General features: G+C 32.5%; 1 protein-coding gene across 1 annotated transcript in view; it reads right to left on the bottom strand.

Annotated features, from left to right (window-relative positions):
• The window catches only part of LOC145268316 (testis-specific serine/threonine-protein kinase 1-like), a 47,599-nt gene extending 32,319 nt beyond the window's left edge, over positions 1 to 15,280 (bottom strand). The window contains exon 1 of the mRNA XM_080123780.1: positions 14,867 to 15,280. Coding sequence (XP_079979906.1) covers positions 14,867 to 15,157 — 291 coding nt within the window. The 5' untranslated portion in view covers positions 15,158 to 15,280. The remainder of the gene's footprint in view (positions 1 to 14,866) is intronic.
• Positions 15,281 to 16,345: the final 1,065 nt, after the last annotated feature.

Here is a 16,345-nt window from a genome sequence, read left to right as displayed (position 1 = left end):
TTCATAAAGATTCTGTATGTAACTTTTTTTGTTGCATCATTTCGCAGCTAGTGTTCATTTATAAATGCCTTTGAATGGGCGTGTCTGCAGGTCAAGCACGTTTTTGGGACGGTCATCTCATTTGAGCATAAACTCCAGGCGTCTTGGTTAGGCCGCAAATTTTTCTATTACCTTATTGTGCAATTCATTTCTTTGCTCTAAGTCTTTAAGCATTTCCCTCTCAATTGAAATTCGGGCTAAAGACGAAAGTCGATCCTCAGCCATGGTCCATCTTAAAAATGATCATATTCTGTCCAAGGTTGAGAAACTTCTTTAATTTGAAACTGAAGTATCGGGAATGGTAAGGAAAAGTTGTATCAGTCTCACAGTTTCAGACATTGCAGACAAAAACCGAGTTCATGAAGCATCTCCAAAATAGCTTTACTTGAGGTACATTTTTTGAAATCATTGTCAGAATAAAATACCTGAGCTCACTTGTCAAGGATTTTAGGTAAAAAATACCAGGGTATTTTTTCTGCAACGCATCTATATGTTGCTTAGGGAATGTACAGGAAAAAACTTCAAACTTCTTCACATCGAGCAATTCAAAATATGAAAAGTCTCCTATGTTGGCGAATTGTTCCTTTAGTGACGAAATGATGTTTTGAATTATTTCAAAATATACACTTTTGTAGTTGATCCGATTTCCCCTAGCTCTTCTTGTGGGTGGAGCGTGTGATTCGTCAAATATCTCCATGTCTGCCATCGTTTGTTGGATCATATTTTCATAATGTTCATTGTCACAATTGTCTGATATCGATTGAATGAAATCATGTATTTTATCTTGAGCATATTTCACGTCGAGTTTTCTGCACTGTAAAATGTCAAATAGTTTCTCTGCTTGAGAAAGAATGACATAAAAACAGTTAATAAAAAACATGAAAGTGAAATCATTCAATTCTGACAATAAATTGTTGGTTTCACTTAGTGTTGCTTCATCCCATATTTCGCCATGATCGAGAATATCTTTGAGTGCATTCATTATTTTTTGACGATCGTCTTTTATAGCGGATACGGTTCTTGATTTATAAAACCATAAGAGTAGTGGTCGATGGACAAAAATCAGGGGCCTGCAGTATTAATGCTGGAGTCCCTCAAGGGTCCATTCTGGGCCCAACTCTCTTCCTGATCTGCATCAATGATCTCCCTAAACACATACTTAAATCATTCGTTGACATCTATGCTGATGACACAACCATCTACGGCAACACATCAAAGGCTGTAAATGACAAAGTTCTCTCTGATTCTCTCTCCTCTGATCTCGAGCACGTGGTTCAGTGGGGGAAGATGTGGCTGGTTACCTTTAATGCATCTAAAACCAAACTCCTATCTTTACATCAACACTCTGATCCCCATCTGGCATCAATTGAAATGAATGGCTCTCGTCTAGGAGAAGCCCCATGTTTTGACAAGCTTCTGGGTTTATCCTTTACTCCTGATCTGAAATGGAACACGTACATCAAGTCTGTTGCCAAGGTCGCTGGAAGGATGGTGGGATCCTTCTACTGCTCCAGAAGATATCTCACTACTGATGCAATTCTCTATCTATATAAAAGCCAAGTACGTCCAAGGATGGAATACTGCTGCCATATCTGGGCAGGAGCTGCTAAAAACAGCCTATCCTGCCTTGACAGAGTACAAAATAGACTTTGTGGCTTAGTGGGGATGCCCTTTTCTCTTCCCTGCAACCTCCCTCTCACAGAAGAGACGTTGCGAGCTTATCCTTGTTTTATCGTTATTTCCATGGCAGGTGCTCGTCTGAACTCTAATCTCTGGTCCCCACTCGCCAATCTTTCACGAAAAACACCCGTCCAGCTGAATCCACTGTCAAAAATTTTCCCCACTCTTTATCTATGCCTAAATCAAAATGTAGATTCCATGAACAAAGCTTCTTTCTTAGAACTGCACGCCTGTGGAACTCTGTTCCGTCTGCCTGCTTCCCACCTGACTACAACCTGGATGTCTTCAAGTCCAACGTAAACAAATTCCTAATGAACCGCTACCTCAAGTAAACACTTCAATAAATCTCCACACTAACATACTGTACTTGCAATAACCCTTATCCCTGAGTGGCTACCGGGCCTTGATATGTGGTGACCACCATGTACAAAAGAAAAAAAAAAAAAAACATCTGGTAGCACACAAAGATAGGATCCTGGTTTCAAATTTTTAGAACACACTCTTCCGTTTCATACAAGATGATGCAAATTTACTGAAGCTGTGTAAATGTGAAAAAAATATTTTAATGCCATCAACTTTTTATGTACTTTTACTCAAAACTAAATTAAGTTTATGTGCATAACAATGGATGAAATCAGCGTATTTAAATCCCCTCTTTCAATTTAATTTGCACTCCGTTCTGTTCACCTGCCATCACGGCTGCTCCATCATAAGTTTGGCAAACCAATTTTGATTTTGCATCATCAAAGATATTTAAAGAATTCTCGATTAAATCAGCTAATCTTGTGGCACTTTTGTCAGCGCTCACGTCATGAAATCCAAGGAATCGTTCAATAATTTTGCATCCATTCACATACATAACAATGATCAAAAGCTGTGCATGCATTGCACAGTCAGTTGTTTCATCAGCTTGCACTGAAATAAATGGGGCACTTTAAATTTCAGCGTAAATAACACCAACAATCACGTTATAAATTGCAGATATAATTCCATTCTGTATTGTTCTGGAAACACCTGAAAATTGCCTAGAGCCTTCTTTGGCAGAAAGTTTGGATGCAAACACATTGTCAATTTTAGAGGAACACTGCAATAATTCTCGATAATTACCTTTGTTAAGACTATCTGCCCCTTCATCGTGTCCGCGCAATGGTAGTTCTTGTTTGCAAAGATATAATATTGTGTTTATCAGGTGTTTCAGATTTTGTCTATTTTCTTCGACCAATTTATTGTGCCTTTCTCTTTCAAGTTTGGCCGATTCACGAATAGCAGTGACTATGTCATACATGAAATGCTTTTAAACGCTTATAATTGTTCAAATGAGTCATTGATTTCGAATGAATTTTGCAGTCAGCCAAAATATGCCTATAATCAGTATAGCGAGTATCAGTCCATGATTGTCCTGCTTTAGAGTTTTTCCTCAGATTAACTCACACATAACCAGTCGATGTCATTAAACGATTGGAACGAACAAGTTCTAACCTTATTCACCAATAAAGGAGTTGGGTGCCCAACTTTGATAATTTTTCACTTTTCGGCTACATTTCTCTGGTCAAAACGATCTATTTTTTAGGCCTAACACAATATCAATTTCCATTATATCTAATTGTAAATTCAGATAATTTACGGCAAATGCAGTACAACTTTTTTTAAAAATGTTTTAGAGAATAATCTGCTTACCTGTGAAACACAGGAAAATTAGCCCAAGTGACGCAAAATACAGGGAACTTCCAAAATGTAAATTCCATCTGATGAATCTTGAAACATATATCTTCACCAGTTGAAGTTATCCGTGGAAACACTGAGAACATTGAAAATCTTAATTTTATCCAAAAATTCTAAGATGCAAAGAATTCGTAAATAAAGTCCGTGGTAAAATTGAATGTAGTGAGGCGACTGAAATATTTTCGGCAACTGAAGTAATGTTCTCCAAAAACGGCGATTAAATTTTCCCATAGAATAAAAGGTAATATTGATCAATAAAGTTGGGTTTAAATAGCTGTGAAATGATGGATGCAGCAAAAAAAAAAGTTACATACAGGGCCTTTATGAAAAAAAATTACAAAAGTAATTCTACGGAATTCTACGAAGGTTTATTGGATTGACGGGTTTCTTAGTATTAATATAAAATGATTTAAAACCCGTATTTTTCGTAGATTTCTATGATTCAAAATGCACAAAAAAAAAAAAAAAAATCCTCAATAAAAAACAAACAAATTCACTGATTCAAAACCTGTTCTTTATTAATTAATGAAACAATAATTTCATCACTGATATTTATTTACAATCTAATATATACGTGTGGTTATGTTTACACATAACTATTCGTACTACTACATATTGCGTCAGTAGTAGTAATCGTTCTTCATGTGCTTATGCGTACGTATGTGTCTATAGATCTCTCTCTTCCCCTCTCTCTCTCGGTCCCTCTCCCTCTTCCCAAAACAGGCATCAGTAGTAACATCGTGCTAAATATTTTTGGCACTGTAGGTTAACTTCACTTTGCAGGTGGCTACAGCAAAAAGCGGGATTTCTCTAACATTACTATTATTACGAGAGGGGTTTTTTGTGCTTGGCACGGATTACAGGTGTTCTACATCGTAGCCGCTGTTATGGGATGTTCAATGAATCTGACGGTGGCACGCCAAAGACAATCCGTTCAAAACAGCATCCTTGTATTATTCCTAGATATATTTATGAACTTTTAGCTACTTAATTATCAAAACTTGAATAGATACGTAATTTAATTGAGATCAGACAAAGTATATTTGCTTGAAATTAATGGATGATTTTTAATCCATTTTGAATAACATTAACCGAGTTATTGGTCATGCCAGGCACGAGTGGCACTAGTCCCATCTCCGCTCCTGATATATATATATATATATATATATATATATATATACATATATATATATATATATATATATATATATATATATATATATATATATATATATATATATATTTTAGTGCTGGGATGATTAATCGGAATCAGAAAAATCAGAACTTTTGGGGGTATCAGAGTCGGTATTGGAATCAGAAAAATTTGTGCCTAATTTCCGATTCCAAAATCGATTCTTTTAATATTTTCTAAACTTAATTTTTCATTGCTTGTACTGATGATAAATTTTTATTATTTTTAAACTATTAGTAAAACTAAATTCTATAGATCATAATAATATCTAAATGAGATGTAATTTACAAGGTATGAAATAATTGTTTAAAATCAAAGAAATATTTTGTCAAGAAAAATGATATCAAGCATCATGGCTAATTAAATAAAAAAATAGAATATAAAAAGTGTTGGTTTTATTCCTTAATTTATCTATTTTATGGGTTTATGCTTTTTTGACAAATGTGACAAGGAATGGACAAAACGTTGAATTGGAGTTGAAATTAATTTGTGAATTTTAATGCTTCTGTGTGAAAAACTTTTAGCATCAAATTTTCTTTGAATATTTACTTATGATTAGAATTAGGGATTCATAGGCGCCAGATGACATCTGAAGCCCATCAAATGTTCAAGTATTTTTTTTCGAGTCTACTTGCCAAATGTCTAGGTGATGCTTCTCAGAAAGTTCACAGTTAAAAAATGGGCAAGTTATATTTTCTTGGAGCCGCTTTGTCTGACCACCGTGTCCTCTGAAATTGTTAATGTTTTATTGTATCTTTCTCTAAAAAAATGTTAAAAATATACATGAATATCTTACAATAAATTTATCAAAAACAAAGGGAAAACATTTACATGTTTGTCAAATTAAAAAAGAAATTATACCTACATTTGAAAGTACCCCCCCCCCCATTGATAATCTACTTTTTTGAATGATATTTGTGAACCTTCATTGAACGAGGAGAGACTAGGTGAAGTGTAGCACTAGAACAGATACTACATTTTGTTAACGTTTCGATCAATGTCACCTCCGACCGAAATTCTGTGCAGATTCTCAAGTTCAACAGAAAAATTCCCCGAGTTCGAGGGCACAAAACAGAACAATTAGTATATTAATATTTTTTTAATTGGAGTGAGGGATGGAGGCCTTCTTAAAACAATATCTCCCGCAAGAACTGTTCTAAAATTTATTTTCAATCGATATTCATTCATTAACTGTCCTTTTTTCCAAACTGGCCAAAATGGCCGTCTTTCTTTCATCCATTGCTTTTTTTCCTATTGCCCATTTTTCCTAATTCATAAATTCAACATAAAATGATCACCCGTTTCCAGACCATTCTAATTGTTTTAAAGCAGTTAACTAAATTTTTTACCACTGACCCCAAAACCCAATCGGCAAAATCATATAACCACAAGAAATCGCTTTATTTTTCGTATTATCACCCGGACTTAGGGTTAGTAGTAGGAAGGGGTCGTGCCTTTTATGACTTTTGGCAATTAAATATTTGGTACTTGCACAGTTTAGTCAAGACATTAAAAAATGAAAATATCGAAAAAAGTTTAAATTGTATGTATCCGTTATGGAACAAAGTTCTCCGAAAAAATATTTCACTTAATTTCATCAAGTAGTTTTTTTTTTCACTTAATTTCATAAAGTAGTTTTTTTTTTGGAGGTCTATGTTGAGCAAAGAAAAAAAAAAAAGGTTAATTTTTTAAAACTTTGACCCCTATTATGACCCCTTAATATTTATTGTTTTAAGCTCAAATCAAGTTATTAAGTGTCCAAGGAAATTATATCTAAAATTTCAATTGCTTATACCCAAAATTGGTGGAGGAGTTTGGTAGAGTTCTCAAAGGTCAAATTGTTGAACTTTGACCCCTTAACAGCTAAATTTCTGGCCGAAAACTGATCACAAATATTTTCCCAAACCTCAGTACCCTGTATATCAAATTTCGAGTCTGTAGACTAAACATTGACAGAGTTATTGCGTGGGAAAATGTACACGCACACACACACACACACGCGTTCACTTTTATATATATAACTAGCATGGGTGCCCAGCGTTGCCTGGGTGTTTGGAGGTGTATGCTGAGCAAAACAAAAAACACAAAAAAAAACAAAAAAAAACGGTCAATTTTTTTAACTTTGACCGACCCCTATTATGACCCCTAAAAATTTATTGTTTGGGGCTCAAATCAAGTTATTAAGTTAGATCCATGTCCAAGGAAACCATATCTAAAATTTCAAGTGTTTAGACTCAAAATTGTCGGAGGAGTTTGGTAGAGTTCTCAAAGGTCAAATCGTTGAACTTTGACCCCTTAACAGCCAAATTTCTGTCCGAAAATCGATCACATCGATTTTCCCAAATCTCAGTACCCTGTATATCAAATATCAAATACCGCTAGTATGTTTATAAAAAAATTTAAGGAATATGATAAGAGTGAATGGTAAGTGTGATAAAAGAACGTTAAATTTAATCCGAGGATGGTACAATAAATAAATTAATAGGTCAGCAACTTAACAAATAGAAACTAAACTAATTATAACCTAAATAAGGGAAATAGAATTAAATTTATTGATAATAAACTAACACCTGAGAAATTTCAGTGACACTAGAGAAAAGAAAAAAAAATGAAAAAGAAAAATAAAACATTAAGTAGTTGCAAGATATGTAGACAAACAGATTACGGTGGATAAATTAAATCAAAATATAAATTTGAAGCAAACTAAGTGAGAAATTGAACCTAGATTGATATAAAGAGGATAATGTAAGAACTATAAGTTTAAAATTGAGCAAAGGCGATTAATAAATACTCAAGTAAAAATATTAAAGTAAGAATACATATGTTACAAGAAAGGTTCCTCTTTTCTTGTAAGTAAGAAAAGTATTAGATAAGTGAAAATGAGATTAGGATAGATCGAGATTTGAACTTTGTAAGCAAGGTTCAGGAATGGAAGTTTTGCATTGTTCAGTTTCACATAAAATAGTTTAGATATGTTGTTGTAAAAGGAATTTTGATTTTTCAATGCTTTGTATGAAAACTGAATTAAAATAAGGTCAGCTAAAAAGTTAAAGAACCATGCAATTTAGATATGTTGAAAAATAGGTTAGGAAAAAAATAGGAGTGAGAATTCTTTGTCTGCAGGAATGGTTTGGAAACGTGCCGAACCACGCATGTTTAGGCCACGTGGGTCGATCACGTTGACAGACACACGTATGATGTCATGGCAGAAATGAATTCTCAATATAGGAGCTAGTTCGGTCGAAGAAGAAGGAAGAGGGCAGTCGGGCAGAGAGAGCAGTCAGCAAAGGCAGTCAGAGGAGGGTCCCCCCTTTAGAAGCGAAGGGTTAGAACATTTAATCATGTAGTCGACTTTGAATTCCTGGATGTCATCACCATTTCGACTGGTCAAATGGAATAAAAGAATATTTTTGTAACTGCCGTCTTCGTGTCGTCTTTCTACAACAAATGTAATGTGCAATCATTATTAATGAACTTTGTATAACTCCTCATGAGTAATGTATCCCTCCATCATGAGTAATGATTATCCTCCCTCTTCTGTGTTATAAAAAAATGATCACCCCCCCCTCTCAGTCGGGTTAGGGTTAGGGTTAGGGTCTAATCTATGTTAAGAATCTACAGAACTGTATAAATGTCTCCTCTCTCTTCTCTATCTTCCCCTCGTCATCTTAAAAAGACCCAACTACACAACACATAGAATTTCGATAAAATTATGAATTGATAACTTTTGCCTTACACCGTACTGGTATTATGAATGATAATGGATAGTAAAGATTAAAAAAAAAATTTAAAAATAAAATACTTAGATAATGATAAGAATTGAAAATATAAATTTAAAATTTAAATTATTGACATAACCAGTATGGGATGAAGATAACTTTTAATTTATATTATTCAAATAAACCTCTTAATTATAGATTTTTCTTAAGAGATAATGTAACATGTGGAGGAAAAATCAACAAGTATATCGTAACATGTAAATAAATATTCATACGAAACTATGGAAGATTGAGAAAAGACTAGAATTCCAAGGTGTAGATTAGGATTTGAGAAATAAATCAACAAAATAAATAAATTCGGGACAAAAAAAATAAAATAATTATAATAAAATAAAAAATAAAATAAAATAATAAAATAAAAATAAAATAAAATAATTATAATGAAATAAAAATAAAATAAAATAATTATAATAAATTAAAAATAAAATAAAATAATTATAATAAAATAAAAAAATGATTATAATATCATAAAAATAAAATAATTATAATAAAATAAAAATAAAATAAAATAATTATAATAAAATAAAAAATAAAATAAAATAATTATAATAAAATAAAAATAAAATAAAATAATTATAATAAAATAAAAATAAAATAAAATAATTATAATAAAATAAAAATAAAATAAAATAATTATAATGAAATAAAAAATAAAATAAAATAAAATAATTATAATAAAATAAAAAAATAAAATAATTATAATAAAATAAAAATAAAATAAAATAATTATAATGAAATAAAAAATAAAATAAAATAATTATAATACAATAAAAAAAATAAAATAATTATAATAAAATAAAAATAAAATAATTATAATAAAATAAAAATAAAATAAAATGATTATAATAAAATAAAAAATAAAATAATTATAATAAAATAAAAAATAAAATAAAATAATTATAATAAAATAAAAATAAAATAATTATAATAATTAAAAAAAAACATTTGAAGATTAAATGAATATAAAAATAGGGAATGGTGGAAGTATGATAATAATTTAAAAACACATCTATATATTAATACGATAGCGTGTGTGTTATTTTGTATGTCACGCTTACATTTGTCTTCTTCGGAGTGACTGTAGTTTAATTGTTATGACCTTCCATTTCTTGTAATGGCCAAGAATTCTTCATATGTTTTGGTTTCGATTTATCTATTTTTATTTATAAATAATTTTCCCAAGAATTCTGAAGTTTTGATTTTAGTTTTGATTATAACTAAAGGAACTCAAATTATATATATTTCTTCATAATTTTTGATTTCGGTTTCGATTCAAGTTGATGCACCCAAGTCATATGGATAGATTTTTTTTTAATTTTTGAAATCACAACTTTATACTATATAAGAATTTGTAGAAAATTGACTCTAAAATGATATATACAAAATCTGAATTAATTAGAATATCATATTTAAGCATATTTTATGACCGGGTTACGTCGGCCGTCCCTGCTAGCTTAGATAAATACTTTTGCAGTTTTTATAAAAGAGATACAGTAATATTAGGGTGTCTCCATTTATGTTGAACATTCACAGAATTCCAACATCTTAAATGACATTCAAAGATATATTTTCTTTGGTCAATATCAAGATTCAGACAAATCTATATTTACCAAGATGTAGTCCAATGTGGTTTGTTTGACGTTCAGCGTGCTTATTTATGACCAGGTTTCATTCATTTATTGTTATTTGGTCGGAGTTAGATTCTACCAAGAAGGTCGCCCCAACTTTGTGTCCCTTTCAGTTTGGTGTATGAATCAATAACTGGTTTTACGAATGCATACTCTTCTATTTATAGTAATCGCTGGAGAATGTTTCAGAATCTAATAATTTAGAACACTTAGTTTTTGGAACCTTCTGGAACCAACAAAAAAAAGAATACTTTTTTTCCAGTTATATTTTAAAAGTCTCCAGAAATGCTTAAAAGGATATTTTCATTTCCTAATATTGAAGTAATATTTTTTATGTTATCTTATATGTAAGGGGAGGTTGGGGTAAGTTGGGCATTGGGATAAGATGGGCACCCCATTGAAAATGATATCAGCTGTGATTTTCATGAGTCGATGTTGCTTATGGAAAACTCTTGCTTTTCCCTAGTCGAATTGCCCTAAAACTTTTTGATGAATGTTCACCATGGTCAAAATAAATGGAAAAATCCAATTTTGCACATAAAAAGTAAATATATTTCCATGTGAACAAATTTTTTCCCACTAGCCACCATTGTGTTCCTAGCAGAAAGGTTCGGGCATTCTTCTGACCTTTTCTACTTGCACTATCTTCATGCAAAGTGAAAAACCTCTTAATCTACGACTGTCTAGGAAAAAATTGGGTGGCACTCAAAAGTTTGATTTGGGATAAGATGGGCATCTTCATTTGGAGAAAGATGGGCATGTGACCAACTTATCCCAACTGCCATTGGAACAAGTTTGGTTAATTTCTTTTTAAAATTAAAAACCACAAGGAATGGATAATTAAATTTGATGACCTCCCAGGCATTACTTTAACACTTGCTGGCACATAGGCAAGTATGTAGGGCAACACACAATGGATGATTTCTCAATAATTCTTGGAAAACTCCTTTGTTGGGGCACATAGATAGGATTGTTGTAACATCATTGAAACCTTTTTGTCATGACATTTGCTGCTATGAGGTAATAGCATAGTCATAGTATGCTATTAAGCTTAAGTTTTGGGAAGTTAGCTTTCTTTTGCTTATGGTCATGTCATGAAATCAAAATTGTTTGTATAAAAATTATGTATTTTGTAAAGTAGTCAAAGTTTCTCAATATCAAAGTGTTAGTTCTGTTTTTCACAAAATGTGTTGCTATGTCCATCGCATGCTAGATATGACTGTTTGAATGTTCTTTGGATTACCCTGCCCTTTGAAGATTTCCCTGATAATGACTGTTTTTCTCTTATGCAGCTACAAGCAGAAAGCAATTTCCCTGACAATGCCATGCAATCACAAACACAAGACAGGCCGTGGAATGACTGCAGAAGATGTGATGAGGCGTGCATGTCGTGCGGTCGTTGAGGGAGGAAAACAGTGGCAAAACAATTTGCTGTACCAAGAATGACACTTAAAAGATATTCTATGAAATATCAGGAAGGCAACAATGTTTATTACAGATATGATGCATTAAAAAAAGAACAAGATGTTTTTTTCTCATGAAATGGAAGAAGATCTGGCTGCGCATATCAAGTTATTCGCAAATATGCTTCATGGCTTAAGTGTCACTAAATGTCGGGAGCTGGCTTATGAGTATGCGCATCAGAATGATCATCAAATGCCTTTGAATTGGAGGGAGAAAAAGAAAGCTGGTTGGGATGGGACTGGTGGCTAAGTTTCAGTGATCGCAATCAGCTGTCTATCCAAAAGCCTGAAGCTACATCATTTGCACGTGCATCTGCCTTTAACAAACCTGTTGTCAACATGTTTTTTTGATAATTTGGCCAACTTAATAGACAATACAACTTTAGCCCTTGTCAAATTTATAATATGGATGAGACTGGGTGAACAACTGTCAAAACACCCAAAGCAGTTGTCGCAGCTAAGGGACAGAAGCAGGTTGGCAGCTGAGAAAGGTTGCCTTGAGACAGTTGTTTATGCCATTTCTGCAACAGGACAGTGTGTCTCGCCTATGTTTATTTTTCCATGATTGAATTATAAGGAACACTTCATAAATGGAGCAGCACCTGGTTCTTTTGGTAGAGCAAGACAGTCAGGGTGGATTGATGAATCTGCCTTCATCCAGTACATGCACCATTTCATCAAGCATGTACCTTGCACAAAATCAGAACCTGTTCTGATGATTCTGGACAATCATGGGTTTCATTGCAGTTTGGAGGCTATTGATTTGGCCAAGAAGCATGGGATTGTTATGCTAACTATTCCACCCCACACTTCACATCGTCTGCAGCCTCTTGATAGATCCGTATTTGCTCCTTTCAAAACTGCATTCAATCTCACAATGGATGCGTGGCTATGTTCGAACTGGCATTTATCCGTACAACAGCCAAGTATTTACAGACTTGGATTTTGTTGCTGCTGAAACAGCAACTCAGCCAATGATCAACATTGATGAGGATAATGCTGATAAACACACTGACAGTTTGGTTGATCTAAGTATTGACAAGATGGACAGTTATGTATCACCATCTGTGATTGTGCCAGTGCCGAAAGCAAAACCTAAGAAAATAACTGGTAGAGGAAGAAAGAAAGGGAAAACCCAAATTCTTACAGCCACACCTGTCCGAGATGAAATTGCTAGTTCGAGCAAAGCCCAGAAGAAACACCCAAAAAAAGTCAGTAAAAAGCTTTTCCGCAACAAAAATCAGTCTGAGTCTGAATCAGATGTTGATGAATCTGACGCAGACCAGCTAGTTGAATCTAGTAGTGGAAGTAGTGGCCATGATGATGACAAAATCATTGAAGGTGATTTTGTTGTGGCTCAAGTCCCAGGCAAAAGAAGGAAAGCCAACTACATCTTTTGAATTGACTTCTTAGATTTCGAAGAGGATTCATATGGGGGGCTTATTCCTGAAAAAAGATTATTATAAGGTTTTGTTTTAACATTTGTGTTATCATGAAAATAAAAAAAATAATGAGAACTTTTATCATTTATATTTCTATAAATGGTGTCGTTTTAAAATAATATATATTTATGTCTTTCGTAAGTTTTATCACAGACTTTTGTCATGAATAATGTGTGAAAGTTTTTTATGAACACTTCTTGTGTTATTACAAAAGTTATTTTAAACATCTGTGTAAACATTTTTTAATGAATAAATTGAATATATTTTAAATATTTAGAAAATTATTTATAGAAATAAACTATGAAAGCTTAAATTACTGTTTCGAAATAAAATATTTCGATATGATTACATTTTCAATATTAAAAATTATTTATAGAAATGTAAAAAAAAAAAAAAATTTATTGTTTCATGATGAAACAAGAAATGGTTCCATGTGATTTCGTATTTCGTTCCATGCTTAGTGACTTCCGTTCCATATTCTAGGTAAACCAAGCCCACTTCCGCTATATACATCATAAAGATTTATTAAGCGTTTCTATACTATTTAGGACGAAATTTCGGAAATCGTAAAACAAAATTTTACATGAAAACAATGGTATCTACCTCGTATTTTTAAGATGATTATATCCAAAAAATACGAAAATCGATAAGGTTGGAAAATAAATTTATTAAAGAAAAAAAAAAGAAGGTAAATATCCAGATACGCTACAATAGAACACCGACCACTCTAATTTGTTTTTTTATTTTTGGTAATTGAGGTCGCTGACAATGTAAACAGTAAAATCTTCAAAAAATGTTAAATGGTGTTCTAATTGGTAAATGTCGGTGCGTTACTTACGGAAAAACGGTTAACTAAACTGCAGAAGCACCTATTAAGCCACATAAGTTCTATAATTGAATAACCCTCCCACAAAAAAAAAAGAACGAAAAACATAAAAATGTTTGGTGCTTATGTTTTTGTAAACCGCATTAAAAACTACGTGAGACAAAAAAAAACAAAACAAAAGGTCCACCAATTTGTTGCACTTTTCTTTAATTGTAACTCATTAAAAAATGTCAGTCCGTAATTTTTTGATTGATACGCCATGTGAGAAGGCAGTTTGCTAGGTGAAGCAAAGCAAGCCGTCGTGCAGCGTGCGTAGCGTAAACGGAAGCTGCAAAATGGTGGAAAGTAGTTCGTGGGTTCAGGGGTTAATACCATGCAAACGGTAAATTTGCCCCAAGTTTGACTATCAGATTTGTTGTCAGCGACCTCAATTACCTTTATAAAAACAAAAACAAATTAGAGTAGTCGGTGTTCTGTTGTAGAGTATCTGGATATTTACCAAAAAAATAAATAAATAAAATAACGAAAACGATCGTAAGGCACAGGAGAGTTCAAAAGGGAGGTAATTTTCCGTTTCGATTTAAACAAGATGGCGGCAATCCCCCCCCCTGCGTACACGATTAAAGTTGTTTTGTAATATTCAGGTAATTTCGACTGCATAATTTGAAAGCTACCATTGTTAACTTTTTGGAATTGACAAAAAAATCAGTTGAAACCATTGTTTTGTTTTTATCTGAAAACTTCATTTATCGACAACAAAATCTCGTCCCAATTCTGTAGAAACGCCGATTTTTCTGCAATTTTATATTTTTAAATTTAAATTAGGTTCATTTTGGTCAAGATCAAGGTGTAGTATCTGTTCTTCAGATGCTGCAGTTGCTGCACTGCACTTCCATTTCTTGTTCTCTTTCGGTGGAGGATCACGACTGAGACAATTTTTTATTTTTTGTACCTTTTCTCCACGTTAAAAAACGACCTTGGTGTCTAACTCTGTCCCGTGGGGAGGCATAGTAAATAGGTACAACAAACAACAACAACATGAACCAAAGAAGAAGCCATCGCGTTTTTTCTGTCAAATATATGATTGGAACTTACCCTATATCTGTAATAAAACACATCATATATCCTCGTAATATTCCTATGTCGCAAAGACACGCTAATCTCTAACTCTCTTGGGAGAAACACATTTTTAAAGTCATTCGGAGTTTTCTTCAAGTGGATCACCTTAATCGCCATTCTTCGTTTAAGGAGTGTACTATATCCGTTCTTGACTTGCGCGAAAGAGCCCTCTCCGATTGTGTAACCAAGAACGTAGCCCCTTTTCCTAAGGTCTTCGGATTCTGGAAGAAACGATACATCCGACCTTTTCTTAAAAACCGGAAACATTTTTTTTTTTTTTTTTTTTAATTTTTATTTTCTCTCGCCTTTATGGCGAGTCAAAAGCATTTCAAAAATTATTTCAATAGCCATCTTCATCCTTTCCACTTATTCATTTCTGACGTAATAATTCACAAGCTGCGTAATTATTTCAGTGCAATATGTATTTATTTGTAAATATTGAGAGAGAGAGAGTATTTAAAAGCGCAATAATAAGACGTGTCTGTCTGTACGCTCTTTTCTCTGTGATAATTTTAAAAATACGAATGACAAAATAGTTTGTACATTAAATAAGTAGAAATTTATTGAAAAATAAAGGGGAAAATGGATTGATAATGTATATTTGTTCATATGTTATTTGAAAAGAAAGAAAAACGGTAACAGAATACTCACAGTTGAAACTTTTACAATTACATATAATTTTTTTAAGAGAAAATTGGGCGCTTTTAAAAATTGGGACGAAATTTTGTAGTCGATAAATGGAGTTTTCAGATAAAAAAAATGGTTTCAACTGATTTTTTTTTTTTTTTTTTGGTCAATTCTAAAAAGTTGTGGTAGCTTTCAAATTATGCAGTCGAAATTCCCTGAATATTACTGAATTATTAAAAAAAAAAAAAAAAACAATAAAGGCGCTTCTACACTATTGCGACGAGATTTCAGAAATCGTCAAACTGAATTTCACTTGAAAACAATGCTATCTACGTATTCCGCGTATTTTTAAGATGATTATATCCAAAAATTACGAAAATCGATAAGGTAGAAAATTATTTATTAAAGCAAATTAAAAAAAACAAAAAAAAACACAGAATTTGATGAAAACGATCGAAAGATACAAGAAAGTTCAAAAGGGAGGTAATTTTCTGTTTCAATTTAAACAAGATGGCGGCAATTTGTCATCTGCTAACACGATTAAAATTGTTTTTTTTTTAATAATTCAGTAATAGTCAGGTAATTTCGATTGCATAATTTGGAAGCTACCATTGTAACTTATTAGAATTGACAAAAAAATCAATTAAAACCATTGTTTTTTATTTTTCATCTGAAAACTCCGATTCTGTAGAAGCGCCCAAAATTAAATTAAATAGTTCATTTTTTTTTCTCGAGGAAATCTTGCACGACCGAGGACCAAATTTAACGAAACAGTTCTTAATTTAAAGATTTACTTGGAATCTTGTGTAAATGTCTGGTTCGGTGTAC

This window comes from Euprymna scolopes, chromosome 43 (assembly GCF_053919585.1).
Source record: "Euprymna scolopes isolate OS-2025 chromosome 43, ASM5391958v1, whole genome shotgun sequence".
Taxonomy (NCBI): Eukaryota; Metazoa; Mollusca; class Cephalopoda; order Sepiida; family Sepiolidae; genus Euprymna; species Euprymna scolopes.
The sequence above is the reverse complement of the archived record's forward strand: the minus strand, read 5'-3'. Positions and strand labels throughout refer to the sequence as shown.